Source organism: Amphibalanus amphitrite, unplaced genomic scaffold (genome assembly GCF_019059575.1).
Source record: "Amphibalanus amphitrite isolate SeventyFive unplaced genomic scaffold, NRLGWU_Aamphi_draft 001196F_arrow, whole genome shotgun sequence".
Classification (NCBI taxonomy): Eukaryota; Metazoa; Arthropoda; class Thecostraca; order Balanomorpha; family Balanidae; genus Amphibalanus; species Amphibalanus amphitrite.
This window is the reverse complement of record NW_024882690.1, coordinates 107142-121507: the sequence shown is the minus strand read 5'-3', so window position 1 is coordinate 121507 and position 14366 is coordinate 107142. Positions and strand designations below refer to the sequence as shown.

The following is a 14366-nucleotide window of genomic DNA, read 5'->3' as shown; positions in this document are numbered from 1 at the left end:
TCCGAAACACTCGTTCTGTTTCCTACATTGCCTGCTTTTTTATTTTCTGAGGCGTCTTAGTTCAAGATGCATAGGCCCGAAGAGACAATGGGACGTGCCCGGAGCGCAATGATGTCGGGCCTCCCCAGCTACTCTCGTCACTTTATTTGTACTTCGGTTTCTTTCACATTATGCTATTTATTTATTTACTTTATCGGCACACAGACAAGGGGCTGACACCTGCTGACCGTTTTACAAACCTCTCGTTCGTATTCGTACCACCAGGTGTTCCAGCGCGGCGTGCTGACACCGATGAACAACGTCGAGATCCTGTGGAAGGACTACATGATCTTCGAGAACAGCATCAACCCCATCATCGCCGAGAAAATGGCCATGGAACACACCCGGGAACACGTGAACGCCAAGCGCGTGGCGCGAGAGATGGAGAACGAGATTCGGGCCATTAACCGAAACTACCCGAGCATACCGCCCACCGGCAACCCCGAGGAACAAAAACAGGTGAGGCCAACACCGTTCCATGATTCTATCCTCAGGATACGGAAATCCTTCTCCTCCACGCAGCAACCCCCCTCCGGGCTGGACAGGCAACTTTATCCCTCGCCCATGTAGGGGGGGGGGGGTGGTGCAACCCCCCCCCCCCCCCCGAGGTTTTTCTTAGCTACACGCCGAACCGTTTCAGATAGCCTGCTCAAATTTTCAGTACCCTTTGGGGCATCCTTTGCGCAACTTTTGGTAAAACAAAATTGTCAAGGTCATGTCAGGTCACGGAGTTATGACGTCATAAAGGGAACAACCTCCGGCCAGATCTGCGCTAAATTGGAGATTGCTTCACAATGGTATAAATGCCGACTGACCTGACACACTGATGGATTGTTTTAGAATCATAACTGGCTGATTTGACATTGGCACAATGTCCGTTGACCTTTTCAAGGCTACTAAAAGTCAAGGTCAGGTCAGTGACCTCGGTTGACCTGTAATGACTTCTTGCACTTGTATGCCTTTTCGGGGTATTTTGATGCCCTGAATTCGAATTTGCTATCCATTTCAGGCATCGTCAGTTGTTTCTTGTAGTTCATTTTGGGTCAGGGTCAGGTCAGTGACGTCACACGCCTGACGTGACCCAATGCACAAATGACCTTGCAGACTTCCGATGCTCCCAACGCATCATTTTTAGAGTTATGACATCGAAATACACACCAAACGATAGAGAATTGATCAAGGATCACGATAGTGAAGGTTTCAAGTCGATATCTCTTACCGTTTTGCCGCAATCGGCGCGGAAATCTGAAAAAATTAGATTTTTCCGAAAATTTGACCTTTGACCGGTCATAAGTAGGTCAAATGTTGACCTAGGACCAAAAAATATACCACCAATCGCGAGATCTCGTTGAGAGCAATCCGTTGGTCTTTTCCGCTAAGCTCTACGACGCTCCGTTTTCAAACGCCAGGGGGGGGGGGTCGCACCAACCCCCCCCCCCCCTCTGCATGGGCGAAGGTGGCAAAACACCGTTTACGGGCGAGGGTTATCTCATGCGGGCAGCGGTCTGCTCCCTTGGAGCGGCACCGCTGCTCCCGAGGGAGCGCACCCCGTAGCCGGGTGCAGTGGCCAGTGAGTACCTTGGGGCTGGTCGGCCTGTCCTTCGGGATGGGCTCAGCCCCGGTGACTCACTAGGGTGCCTGCCCCCCTAATTCATATCATCCTTCCGGCTCTGAAATGGTCTAATTGGACCGAAAGGGCCTAACCCAACAAAAAACAAACAAAGAAACAAACAGGTGAGGACGTACTTTGATTGGCTTGAATGAAATACTGCAACGAGATGAAGCATCGTTTTGATCTTGTATTTAAAATTGCATTGTTTCTGTGTACAGCTCTTTGAGTTCACTGGTTGCCAGCTCACTCGAGCAACATCATACGTCAATAGATACGTGAAGAATCATTGACCTTTTCCTCGAAAATGTAAAAACAATGCCAAAAGTTATATTGAATGCGGTGAGCTTTCGGCTACAAGCCTTCGTCAAACCAACAAAATGACACAATACAAGATTCAAAATTCATGTCAACATGCAACACTCTAGAACTGAATTTTTTAAACTGCCATTGTCGATACTCGTGCCTGTTTATGGAACAAACCTATCACTCCGCTAAAATCCAAGTAGACATAATGGTATGCAACAACATGTGATAAAGATAGTGATGCACCAAACACATGATCTCAGAAGTCACATATCGACTACCAGGCGACGGGGACCGTCGGCATACAATCACATGATAGGCCATACAATCACATCAGATTGATTGATAGGCCGTACAAACACACGGATACCTAGGCATACAATCACATGATAGGCCAAGAAGACAGGTTATAGTTTATCTTTGGTCGGTTTCTTCGGATCAGTATGGACTCAGCTATCTTACGGTCGGGATGGTCTTTAGCCTTATACAGAATTTTAACACCGAGAGGAATGTGGGGAACATCGGTTGTAGCGTGGCACATCATGAAATGGTCGCCCATCGGCGTCCCCTCAGATCTATTTACAGCATCACGTACATGCTCATTAAATCGCAAACGAACGGGGCGTTTCGTTTCTCCAATATACATACTCGGCTCCCCTCCCTCATCACATAGCTTACAATTTAAACAATAAACAACATTCGTTTGAGTACAATCCCCTGTAAATCCTGACGAGCACGTGTTGCATCTCCGTCCCCCCGGACACTGAGGTTTTGAAAGTGACGATCTGATCAGCATGTTTTTAAGTTTTTTGGGGGTTCTTCCATGCTAGTCTAAGGTTGAAGCCGGATTTCCTTACCTTACTCTGAATTTTGCATACAAGCTCCTCATCAACGTATGGCAGAGACAAGAAACCGTCCTTGCATTTCTTTTGACTTATGCGATCAGCACGTTTTTGTCTCTCTCCCCGCCTGACCTCCTCTAACAGCCTTTGGAGAATTCTCTTTGGATACCCGTTCTTAACTAGAAGTCCCCAAATCTTATCTATGCTAATCTTCTCCTTTTCCTTGTTAGAAGAATTCCTCATCGCACGGCGGAACTGATTTCTGGCAATGTTGTGCTTGGTCGCTGTTGGGTGGGCCGATTTGTAATGGAGGATAATCCCTGAGTTCGTTGGCTTGATGAAAAGTTCAGTTTCAATTTTGTGATGAGGGAGGGGAGCCGAGTATGTATATTGGAGAAACGAAACGCCCCGTTCGTTTGCGATTTAATGAGCATGTACGTGATGCTGTAAATAGATCTGAGGGGACGCCGATGGGCGACCATTTCATGATGTGCCACGCTACAACCGATGTTCCCCACATTCCTCTCGGTGTTAAAATTCTGTATAAGGCTAAAGACCATCCCGACCGTAAGATAGCTGAGTCCATACTGATCCGAAGAAACCGACCAAAGATAAACTATAACCTGTCTTCTTGGCCTATCATGTGATTGTATGCCTAGGTATCCGTGTGTTTGTACGGCCTATCAATCAATCTGATGTGATTGTATGGCCTATCATGTGATTGTATGCCGACGGTCCCCGTCGCCTGGTAGTCGATATGTGACTTCTGAGATCATGTGTTTGGTGCATCACTATCTTTATCACATGTTGTTGCATACCATTATGTCTACTTGGATTTTAGCGGAGTGATAGGTTTGTTCCATAAACAGGCACGAGTATCGACAATGGCAGTTTAAAAAATTCAGTTCTAGAGTGTTGCATGTTGACATGAATTTTGAATCTTGTATTGTGTCATTTTGTTGGTTTGACGAAGGCTTGTAGCCGAAAGCTCACCGCATTCAATATAACTTTTGGCATTGTTTTTACATTTTCGAGGAAAAGGTCAATGATTCTTCACGTATCTATTCTCGCTATGTTCCTCGCTCAAGCACTTCACACCATTAATAACATCATACGTCCACTCCAACGTAACAACACTTCCATGGGCAAAGTCAGTCCCACTTATTTTGATATCCGAGACACTATTACTTCATCCGCTCATCCGTGCGACAGTGCCAGCGAATCCTTAAAAGACGGGAGCGCATCCACTGACCACACATGACCAAACTTTTATCATATCGTCACACCTGAAAACAATATCCATTCGCTACCGTCTAGTAATGTCACTTTTAGCCTGTCATTTCCTCCAATGACGTCATACAAGGCCACAATATCCATTGACTTTCGTCTGGCGGTGTCACATCTAGCTGTCTGTCCACCGATGACGTCACTCGCCTAGCTTGTCCTCCAGTTACGTCACACCTCGTTACAGTTTCGATGGTTTGGGGTCTGGCGGCGTCGCCATTGACATGAAGGCCTGGATCATCTGTACACCGGGCTCGTTAATCTCGTCGAATCCGTCGATTTCGTTCCGGACTTTGTTGAACCACCGTTGTGTGTGCGGGTGGCCCGAGATGCCGAACATACCCGTCTGCCGGCAGAGAAAAGGGGAATGGTTTAACAGATCAGCGCACAATGACATCGGATGGTGTGGGCTGTTGCAACATGCCATCATCGATCTTGACCCGATGAATCGGACACACCCGTGCGACCGTGAAGAGATGCATGTCTGTATACTTTATAAACACGTAACAATAAAACTTGCATTATTCATATCTTGGCATGATAATCCAGTAGGTAAAACAACTATCATCTCTCTGGCCTTTTCCATCTTTAGCAGTCTTTCGATAATACTTAGATGAAACCGCGCGTTCTGTGCCGATCATACATATGACCTGTCTTGGGACCCTGTCCTTACCCCTGGCCCCTGCCTGATCCCCCGGGCCCTGACCTGTCCCGAATCCTGATCTGTCCTGACCCCTGTCCTGACCCCTGACCTGACCCATGACCTGACCCCTGACCCCTGACCTGGCAGCCGGCGATGCTGGCAGCTGCCGAGTAGTCCACCATGGTGATCTCGTCTCCGACCAGGTACTCGCTCTCACTCAGGAAGGAGTTCAGCAGGCGCAGGCACTCGTGGCACCTCTTGACGTCAGACCGGTCCAGCTGCTTAGCTCCGAGCAGAACCTTGCGCGTCTGGGAATATCGGCAGTATGGGTAGGGCAGGGAGGAAGCGTCATGTTCTACGTTTAGTCAGAATGGATGAATGGGTGGTTTGGGCCTATTGACATTGCCTACGTTGACTTACACTTTCCGGGATTCTCTATGTAATTACATTGACAATTATGATAAAATTAGAATAGAAATTAGAATTGATAATGAAATTACAATTTCGCCAACCGTGTCTGTCGCTATGTCGGCTTCTTACTCGTATGTCAGCTCAGACAATGCCTCTCTCTTAGATGACGTTGGGGACTCTAACCTTTACGTGTCTCACGATATCTTGCATAACCACCCACCATTGTAGAGAAGCTGAAGAGTAGCGAGTAATCGAAGAAGAGCATCTGATCATAGAGGGCCCTCCTCCTTAGGTCGGTGGGTATTAGACTGGTGCCAGGAGCGAACTTGTTGATCAGGTAATGGCCGATCGCCCGGCTGGAACCAAACACGAGACAGGAACGGTGATCGTGACTACAACTCAGTGGGTCCAGACGAAAGAAGAATCAAACAGTGCCGCAGGAAGTAAATGAGTCAGCTCTCGGGAAATATGCCACAGCGCATAGTGAAGACTAGCCATGTCTTCAATCGTGAGAAACAGGGGAAATAGGATAGGGGCGGGACAAAGTGGTGAGGGCGGCAGGAACTTTCTGCTGATGGGTCATGTAAGTACCCGAGAGCGGAGAGCGGAGAGCGGAGAGAGAAAGACAGAGAGCGAGAGAAAGAGAGAGAGAGAGAGAGAGAGAGAGAGAGAGAGAGAGAGAGAGAGAGAGAGCGAGAGAGATAGAGAGAGAGAGCGAGAGAGAGAGATAGAGAGAGCGAGAGAGAGAGAGAGAGAGCGAGAGAGAGCGAAATCGAGAGAGAGAGAGAGAGAGAGCGAGAGAGAGAGCGAAAGCGAGAGCGAGAGCGGAGAGAGAAAGACAGAGAGCGAGAGAGCGAGAGAGAGCGAGAGAGAGCGAGAGAGAGCGAGAGAGAGAGATAGAGAGCGAGAGAGATAGAGAGAGCGAGAGAGATAGAGAGAGCGAGAGAGATAGAGAGAGCGAGAGAGATAGAGAGAGCGAGAGAGCGAGAGAGATAGAGAGAGCGAGAGAGCGAGAGAGATAGAGAGAGAGCGAGAGAGCGAGAGAGCGAGAGAGAGAGAGAGAGAGAGAGAGAGAGAGAGAGAGTGAGAGAGAGTGAGAGAGAGAGAGAGAGAGAGAGAGAGAGAGAGAGAGAGAGAGAGAGAGAGAGAGAGAGAGAGAGAGAGAGAGACAGAGACAGAGACAGAGACAGAGACAGAGACAGAGACAGAGACAGAGACAGAGAGAGGCGCTGGCGAATGACCAGTACATGCGATGAATCGATAAAGCCGTAAAGAACCTGAAGTGAAAAGTCAGATAATCCCTAGGTGAGCTTCCGCACAAGTTGGCCGCTCTATACCATAACTTTTGGAGCAGAGGGCAAGTCGTTCCAAGTTCCAATTAGAACTGGGTCCGCTGAGGATATACCTAGCGGTTGGCCCAGTTACAGAACTTAAACAAATGAGTGGGCTGGAGCCAGGTGTGCTGTGGGTTCAAGTTGGTATGAGAAGGGCAATGACTGGGCAATGAGTGCGACTGCCGTTGGCCGTCTAAACTTGCGGCCGGAACTAAACAGACAGTGGAAACCAGGAAAAGGATATTGATATAATAGCTAAGTTAAGTGCTGCCACGTTATCAAGTCATTCAGTTCAATTTAGCGTCACCATATTTTCGGTTTTCCTCCGTAGTTTAATAGTTACCCAGTGTGGCCAAATTGGTGATGTTGCGGGGAAAGTCACCCCCAATGAAAAGTATAATGACATCCTCAGAAATTTCAAAATTACATCATCACAACGTTTTTGTTGTGAAAGCTTTTGTTGTGAAAGCATACCTAGTGTAGGAATAAAGACTAAAAATGTTCCAATGTACGATTCGCATCGTCATACTCGTACTGTTGCAATGTTTTTCTTTTTACATCTTTGATGACAATATTTGATTTTTTTTTACTTTCCACCAGAGCTTGACGTCAGGTATAGTTTTTCCACATAACTTGTAAAAACTGCACCTAAAATGACACTGAAGACGAGTTTTTTTTAAATTAGTGACATCCTCGTACGACTTTTTTATACATCCTCCCCCTAACGCTAAACCAATTTGGCCACACTGTAGTTACCTCTCCCATACATAGAAGCCGTTGTCGTTGATGGTCGGCACAGTGTGTAGAGGGTTCATCTGAAACGGAAAAAAAACTGGTTGAGCTGAGGAAAGTTTCGTGCTGTTCAAAAAAAACAACAACAACAACAACACGCAGTACGCAATTATAATCATTGAAGGACACAGTGAAACAAGTCGACATTCAGAAGTTTGCGAATGGGGACCTTTTTAGTTAATTGCTCGGTGTTGACAGCAAAAGCGTGAACAAATATACAGCCTATGCGTGCCTCAGGCTAAACTCAGCGCTTTTATCACATGTTCTGAATCATCATCCTCACCTTGAGATACTCTGGCTTCATATGCTCGCCGGCCATGAGGTTACACTCGATGAGGTTGAACTGGGCCCCGACGGCCCGTCCGATCATCCTCACGGCTCGAGACGGCGGGCTCCAGAGTGTGTGGTACAGGTCGATCGCCGCGCCTGACATCTGCCGGGAGAAAGGGGAAACAGTCAGTGGAGGAGCAGACTGCCATCTGTCGGGAAAAATAGGAATGATTTGGGTGGATTCATTGGGCATAGCATTGAGAATCAGAAGTTTGTGAGCGATGGGGCATAGAGGCAAGGTAGTTTACCGTTTCACCAGAAACCCAAGGTTAAGTCCCCGGATATTGGCCTATCTCATCATCTCCAAAGTGAAGGAATAGGGTGGCTGATATTGCAGACATGCACACAAACGAATGATCATGAGTTATGTCGTGTCGGTGTGAATATATAATAAAATATAAGGTGTTCATTGTTACTCTATTATCATTTATAAACAGACTACGTAAGCATCAGGGCATATACAATCGCTTTGAAGCATTAGCTACTCCACGCATGCAAGAAAAAAGGAAGACATCGACGGCCACTATTGCATCAAGTAACGTTAATCGTTTTTTTTTTTTTAGTCTGTCACAGTCAGACCGGTGCAAGGGTAACGAGGGTCTGCACATTTACGCAAGGTCCCGGTAACAAGGGTCCGACCCGCGCCCTGCCTCGGCTAGGACGGAGCTCTGTCGAAGTCTCACCTTCCAGCTGAAATGGCGATCTTCCCCGAAATCCGCACTTGCTAATGATCCACTCAGGTCGCCAAAAACGCGAACGTCAACGAACGCGTGCCTCCCGTCGTCCCCCTCAAAGTTTACGTCGCGCCCGTGGCCTTCGTCGGCTGTGCTGCGAGGAGGCGTGGTCAGCTGATTGTGGGCATTCAGCGCAGAGCTGCCACCGCTAGTCTGGTATTCACTGCAAACGGTTAGCTGCCTGTCAGCCCGTCGGCCTCTGGCCAACGTTGAGATAACACTATTGGAAATTGGAATAAGAGTGATGATTTCGCGTCTTGTGAGACTGACGGATTCGGATGATGGATCCCATGGCTCCCCCTCCCCAACAGGGCTGTAGGTATGTTTTTTTTCAAGTATGTATGTATTAACGAACGATCGGGCTGTAGGTATGTAACTTTATTCGTGCCTTCTGATCCCGACCGGAATTGAAATTTTCATTTGTCGGAGTAGATTGTTCTCTCGATACTTTTTTGAGCTTATGCCTCGTGGTATAGCACTTATATCTTCATAGCATTAACATGGAAATTCGGTGAACGATCCCGAGTAATCCAGTCATCACACTCTTCCATATACACATATTCTACAACATCAACGCCAACAAGACACGCACTTTGCTATGACAGACTGGTGAGTGATAACTCAGATGCATGTAGGTAAAAAGAACACGAGAAACTCGCTTACCCGTCATATGCCGCATTTCACACATTTCCACCTCTCCCTCCGCTCACAGATGTCGGCCTGGAAGAAGTACATCGCCTGGGAGAAGAGTAACCCTCTGCGCACGGAGGACATGTCGCTGTGGACCCGGCGGGTGACGTTCGCCTTCGAGCAGTGTCTGCTCTGTCTGGGCCACCACCCGGACGTGTGGTACGAGTACGCCGTCTTCCTGCAGGAGGCCGCGCAGGTCATGACCGAAAAGGGGGTGAGTAGGGATGGGAGAGGTGCGGGAGTAGGGACGAGAAAGGAGTTGGAGTTGGAAAGGGGTACGGTGGAAAAAGATATGTCCGGAAATATGTGTTTACCTTAGCTCCATATGATACTGCGAGCATAAGAAAAACTTCTTACCAAGGTGTCATGTGTCTTCATCCTGATTCGTGATGAATTTCTTTTGGCTTCTCGGTAATGTACTTGCACTTCTTTAGCGTAATTCCTCTGGCCCAGTTTCACGCATGGATCATAGCATTTTTAACTTTTCTACATCGAATTCAATCTTGAGACGCGAATACGGACCACAGTTACCAGTTACCCATCTTGGTCTCTGTTTTAGCTCACCTGTCCCAATTTGACCTCGTTTTACCACCACCGGCGACCGTCTGACCCCGCTGACTCGCTCTCCAGGATGTGACGGCCGCCAAAGCTACCACGGATGAGATCGCCTCGGTGTTCGAGCGGGCCACTCAGGGCCCGATGCGCGGCTGCATGCTCATCTACTTCGCACATGCAGACTTTGAGGAGACGCGCATGAACAACGAGAAGGTGCACAAGATCTACAGCGGGCTGGTGGAGGTGCAGGACATTGATCCGACACTGGTGAGTCGGTGGTGACGGCTGGAGGGACCACGGAAGATGTCGAGAAGAGGCTGACCGTCGTGCTTTAATTGACGGAGACGTCATGGCAGCTGTCGTTCTGAGAGTAACTGGGTACAATGTTTTAGAGGGCTGCGAGCTGTGGTTTATGAGATGGAGCGTGCAATATTTCTGTGACATGCTAATGCCAATACATAGACCAAGTTTTTTTTGCTACTGTAACTAACCTTCACACAGAAAAGATATGAAACGAACTTTTCATGCCAGGTTTTTCATGACTTTCTTTCATGTCAGAATGTACGCTTGGTAGCGCCAAAGCTGGTACGGCACTCACCGTCTCTGCCATGTCCCATCCACCGGGTACTGCACCTGAGCCGTAACTAGGTAGGGAGTATTTCGCCTGTCGCTGTAGTGTAACCCCACCCGGTCTCCACCCACCAGGGATACATCCAGTACATGAAGTTCGCGCGGCGCGCCGAGGGCATCCAGTCGGCGCGCAAAGTGTTCAAAAAGGCGCGCGAGGACAAGCGCAGTCGGCACCACGTGTTTGTGGCCGCAGCTCTCATGGAGTACTACTGCAGCAAGAACAAGGAGGTGGCGTTCAAGGTGTTTGAGCTCGGTCTGAAGAAGTTTGGTGACAACACGCAGTACATCCTCAGCTACATCGACTACCTGTCCCACCTGAACGGTACGTGGAACGATTGTGGAGAGAGGAGGGAACTGCGGTCTAGGTCACTGAGGAAGTAGGCCTTACCAAATAGCTTGAAACTGAGCCCAGTGATCTCGACAGAACTATGCTAGTTTTAATATGATTGTGTTATAGGTTGATTTTGATCTTGAATACAGCAATGTTAATTAATTGCATTGATCGTACTGTGTTCGATTTCAACTCACATTTCTAATATTTTTTATATATGATGTCCCGTGAATCCCACTTTACGAATCCCACGCGGCACACGCGTTATCCCATTTTGACCCTCATCCATGTCCGTGTCTGTTTTCAGAGGACAACAACACCCGGGTGCTCTTTGAACGAGTGCTCAGCTCAGGAATGCTGGACGAGGTCAGCTCAGTGTAAGTACAGACGAATCTCGTAATTGAGTTATACGCATTGTTAGTCTGTCTTTGAAAACCGTAGCTGAGTAGAGATGAGTAGCTGAAATCCATAGCTGAAAAATGCTTAAGCTGAAATCCATGGTGTCGAGCACGCAATATCATGTTTTGAATTGCCTACTTGTCTCATGCACCTCTTTTTATTGTGTCGCTGACTGTTCTTCTTTATCTCAGGGAGGTATGGAACCGGTTTTTGGAGTTTGAGTGCAACATCGGCGACCTCAGCAGCATCGTCAAGGTGGAGAAGAGGCGCAGCGCCATTCTCAACGAGGTAAACCGTAGGAGAAGATGGGAAGGGTGGCTCAGCGGAGAGATATGGTATGCTGTATATTGCTGCTGTATGCTGTAACACCGGTAGACCGATCTTATGTAGCGATTGTGTAGTTATGTTCCGTGTCAGGGTGTAAATTGAGGCGCAGGATATGTGTTGTGTGATGGCACCAAGAGGTGAGATGCTGGCAGCCAAACCTAGTGTATTGACACTGTGATTTGTCAATGCGTGTCATTGTTGCATTGACGCCGATCGTTCGGTCTACATAAGTTCGCTATGTGTAACGTCCAGTAGCAGTTCGGTTTTCGCTGTCCCTACTTGCTCCCTGTATTGACTCTCCTGTCCCGTGTCGCGTACCTGCAGGTCCGGGAGTTTGAGGGGAAGGACACTGCCCTGCTGGTTGACCGGTACCGGTTTCTGGACCTGTTCCCCTGCAGCCGACAGGAGCTCAGGTCAGTCTACCTTAATTGCTTTGAATGCATGGGATTTTTTATTTGGATTAGTGTTTTCGCATTCATACGGTCCTGTGCTTATTACTGTACTTGTCTTATTTTTGATGCCCTTTCCTGACAACGATAGCTGATCTCTCGATGACCATCCAGCTTCTCGAATCCTCACTGAGCTCAGCTGACCCCTGATGACATCCACGGAACCCTGCCGATCTCTATTGACCTCTGATGACCTCAGCTGATCCCTCCTGACCTCATCTCACCTCAGTTGACCTGACCCACAGTTGACCTCTGTTGACCTCAGCCTGAGGTCAACAGAGGTGTGTTTCAAACATTTTGTGTTTCTGACTCTTATCCTCCTCTGACCTGTGAACCCCTATATCAACCCCACAGGGCGATCGGCTACCAGCCTCAGCAGACGGCTACCAGCGGCGTCACCGCCGTCGGGCCCGTAGCCGCCGCCGACAGCGCCCCTGGCGGCGAGGAGAAGCAACTGCCGCGGCCCGACTTCTCCCAGATGGTGCCCTACAAGCCCAAACAGTACTGGGTGCCCGGAGAGCACCCCATACCCGGTAAGTGTGTTGCAACGGAAGCGAAATGCAAACAAAAGGAAAACTGCCAATGTAATGTGGACATTCCGTAGCACGCACAGCGAAGTTGCGGCTTGACTCTGATGTAGTCAAACCACCTTTCTTGGCTTGTTCTTGTCCACTTGTGAGCATAGCACAAACGCAATATTCAGGGCACTCTCATTAGCCTGTTACCACCCGCTGGTCGATCTCTGCCTGAAGACCTAAAGGGCCTACAGGACGGATGCTCCTCAGGATTACTGATAGTTCGTTTTGTATGCTAGTCAGGACGTAGTTCCCATGATTGATGGCCCGTATTTGACCGTCCTCCCTCTCCAGGCGGCGGGTTCCCGCTGCCGCCGGCCGCCTACTCTCTGTGCCAGATGATGCCGCCGCCTCGCTCCTTCCACGGACCTTTCGTGGGTGTGGACGCCCTGCTGGCCATCTTTGAGAAGATGGAGCTGCCCGACAAAGGTGGGTCTGGTAGGAACGTCATAGAATTATGGTTTATGAGACGATAAGCGCTGTTAATGTTCCGGTAGGATAGCACTCACTCCTAACCTTTTTTTGCTTATTTATATCCGTGGCGTGAAGAACGGCGTTGGAATTTTACATCTCGATCTATACAGCGGAGGCAGCCGTCGTTGTTTCCTGAGGTAGACGCTGTCATGGGTCGCAGCTGAGAGTCGAGGACGAATGACAGTATTGGGCTAGCATCGCCAGGACATGTGGTCATGCGACCACTGTTATTGCATCTCAATCACCGCTGGTTATATTGCGTAGTGCAGGCGCTAGCTGACCGGTAGGCCTCTTTTTTAGGGGGGGGGGGGGGGTAGGCTCTTTCAGTCTAAAGAGACCATTGCAGAGCCGGAAGGATGATAGGAATTAGAGGGAGAAATTGGTCTGGGCAGGCACCCCAGTGAGTCACCGGGACTGAGCCCATCCCGAAGGACAGGCCGACCAGCCCCCCAAGCATTCCCTGCACCCGGCTACGGGGTGCGCTCCCTCGGGAGCAGCGGTGCCGCTCCAAGGGAGCAGCCCGCATGAGATAAAGTTGCCTGTCCAGCCCGGAGGGGGGTTGCTGTGTGGAGGAGAAGGATTTCAGTATCCTGAGGATGGAAACGACGGAGCGGAGGTGGGGGGGGGGGCGAAGTGCGAACTCACGGTGTTCCTGGTATTTGTCCTGCTGTTTCACCGGATTGACTGTGTCCTCCCTCTGCGCCCACCTGCAGCGCCGGAGCCCGGGGCGACCAACGGTCACAGCGGCTCCCAGTTCGAGATGGCCAAGTCAGTCCACTGGATCGTCGAACGCGACGCGCCCAGCCGCGCCAAGAAGCGCAACAACGACTCCGACGAGGAAGACGCCCAGGCGCCGCCCGTCAACGACATCTACCGGCAGCGACAGCAGAAACGAGTCAAGTGAGAGACATCTACCGGCCGGCTGACGAGGTAGCGCTTGTACAAATGACCGCCAGGGGTACCGACGCTGGATCAGTTTTTCGTCGCGATTTGGCTCCTGGTCGTGTCCGGTGGGTAATATTAACTGCCTGAGGGTCTGTGCAGATGTGTTCATGTGGAATCACCCATGCGAACGCCTGGATATCTGCTGCCTGTTCATTTGTCCATGTGTACATATGCATACAGTGCGTGTTGGATCAGCATAAGATCCATCCACACACCAGCTACTGCGGGGTTATGTCTGCACGACAATTAGTCCAACTAGGTCTACACCTGATCGTGGCCCTTCAGAGCCACTCCTGGACAGGTGACAGCTCATGAGTTTTCACATCGCCTCGACGGGCACAAAAGGGCGAAAACTACCCCGCTACCTGGCGACACTTTGGTCAGGTCGTTCTGACCACTGCCTTGAGGCGACTCGTGCGAGCTTCAGTGCATGGTGTTTGTCGCGCGCTGGGCTGTTTTAGCGGCACCGGGTGTGCACAGTTTGTGCACCGGGATGTGTCTAGTTTGAACCGTGGACCTATCACATCAGTTGGGCAATGTGAATGGGGGACGCAGCTGATTGACAATACACCGTGTCGGTATTAGAGGATGTGTTTGAGAGAGAGGGTGGGGGGGGGGGGTTCGGGAAGAGTGAGCTAAGAGCTGTCTGTTGTCCAACGAGGTACGA

General features: G+C 49.5%; 2 protein-coding genes across 2 annotated transcripts in view; one reads left to right on the top strand and one right to left on the bottom strand.

Annotated features, from left to right (window-relative positions):
* Positions 1-14283, top strand: part of LOC122371024 (cleavage stimulation factor subunit 3-like) — a 44947-nt gene extending 30664 nt beyond the window's left edge. The window contains exons 6-15 of the mRNA XM_043347064.1: positions 265-498; positions 9037-9228; positions 9645-9836; positions 10275-10521; positions 10838-10907; positions 11121-11217; positions 11581-11669; positions 12060-12238; positions 12575-12709; positions 13468-14283. Coding sequence (XP_043202999.1) covers positions 265-498; positions 9037-9228; positions 9645-9836; positions 10275-10521; positions 10838-10907; positions 11121-11217; positions 11581-11669; positions 12060-12238; positions 12575-12709; positions 13468-13658 — 1626 coding nt within the window. The 3' untranslated portion in view covers positions 13659-14283. The remainder of the gene's footprint in view (positions 1-264; positions 499-9036; positions 9229-9644; positions 9837-10274; positions 10522-10837; positions 10908-11120; positions 11218-11580; positions 11670-12059; positions 12239-12574; positions 12710-13467) is intronic.
* LOC122371025 (glutathione S-transferase 1-1-like) lies at positions 3849-8463 on the bottom strand. The gene is made up of 6 exons (XM_043347065.1): positions 8274-8463; positions 7544-7693; positions 7225-7283; positions 5355-5490; positions 4864-5031; positions 3849-4426 (listed from the first exon to the last, which is right to left on the bottom strand). The coding sequence occupies exons 2-6, from the start codon at positions 7691-7693 to the stop codon at positions 4262-4264; spliced, it is 678 nt and encodes a 225-aa protein (XP_043203000.1). The 5' UTR covers positions 8274-8463; the 3' UTR covers positions 3849-4261.
* Positions 14284-14366: the final 83 nt, after the last annotated feature.

What these genes read in the sequence shown, in the direction of transcription:
- LOC122371025 (XM_043347065.1), bottom strand. Translation starts at nt 7,693, where the DNA reads ATGTCAGGCGCGGCGATCGACCTGTACCACACACTCTGGAGCCCGCCG. An exon ending in TCTTCAGCTTCTCTACAATG is followed by an intron (nt 5,032 to 5,354) that starts GTGGGTGGTTAT and finishes CGATATTCCCAG; the next exon opens with ACGCGCAAGGTTCTGCTCGG. An exon ending in CCAGCATCGCCGGCTGCCAG is followed by an intron (nt 4,427 to 4,863) that starts GTCAGGGGTCAG and finishes CTCTGCCGGCAG; the next exon opens with ACGGGTATGTTCGGCATCTC.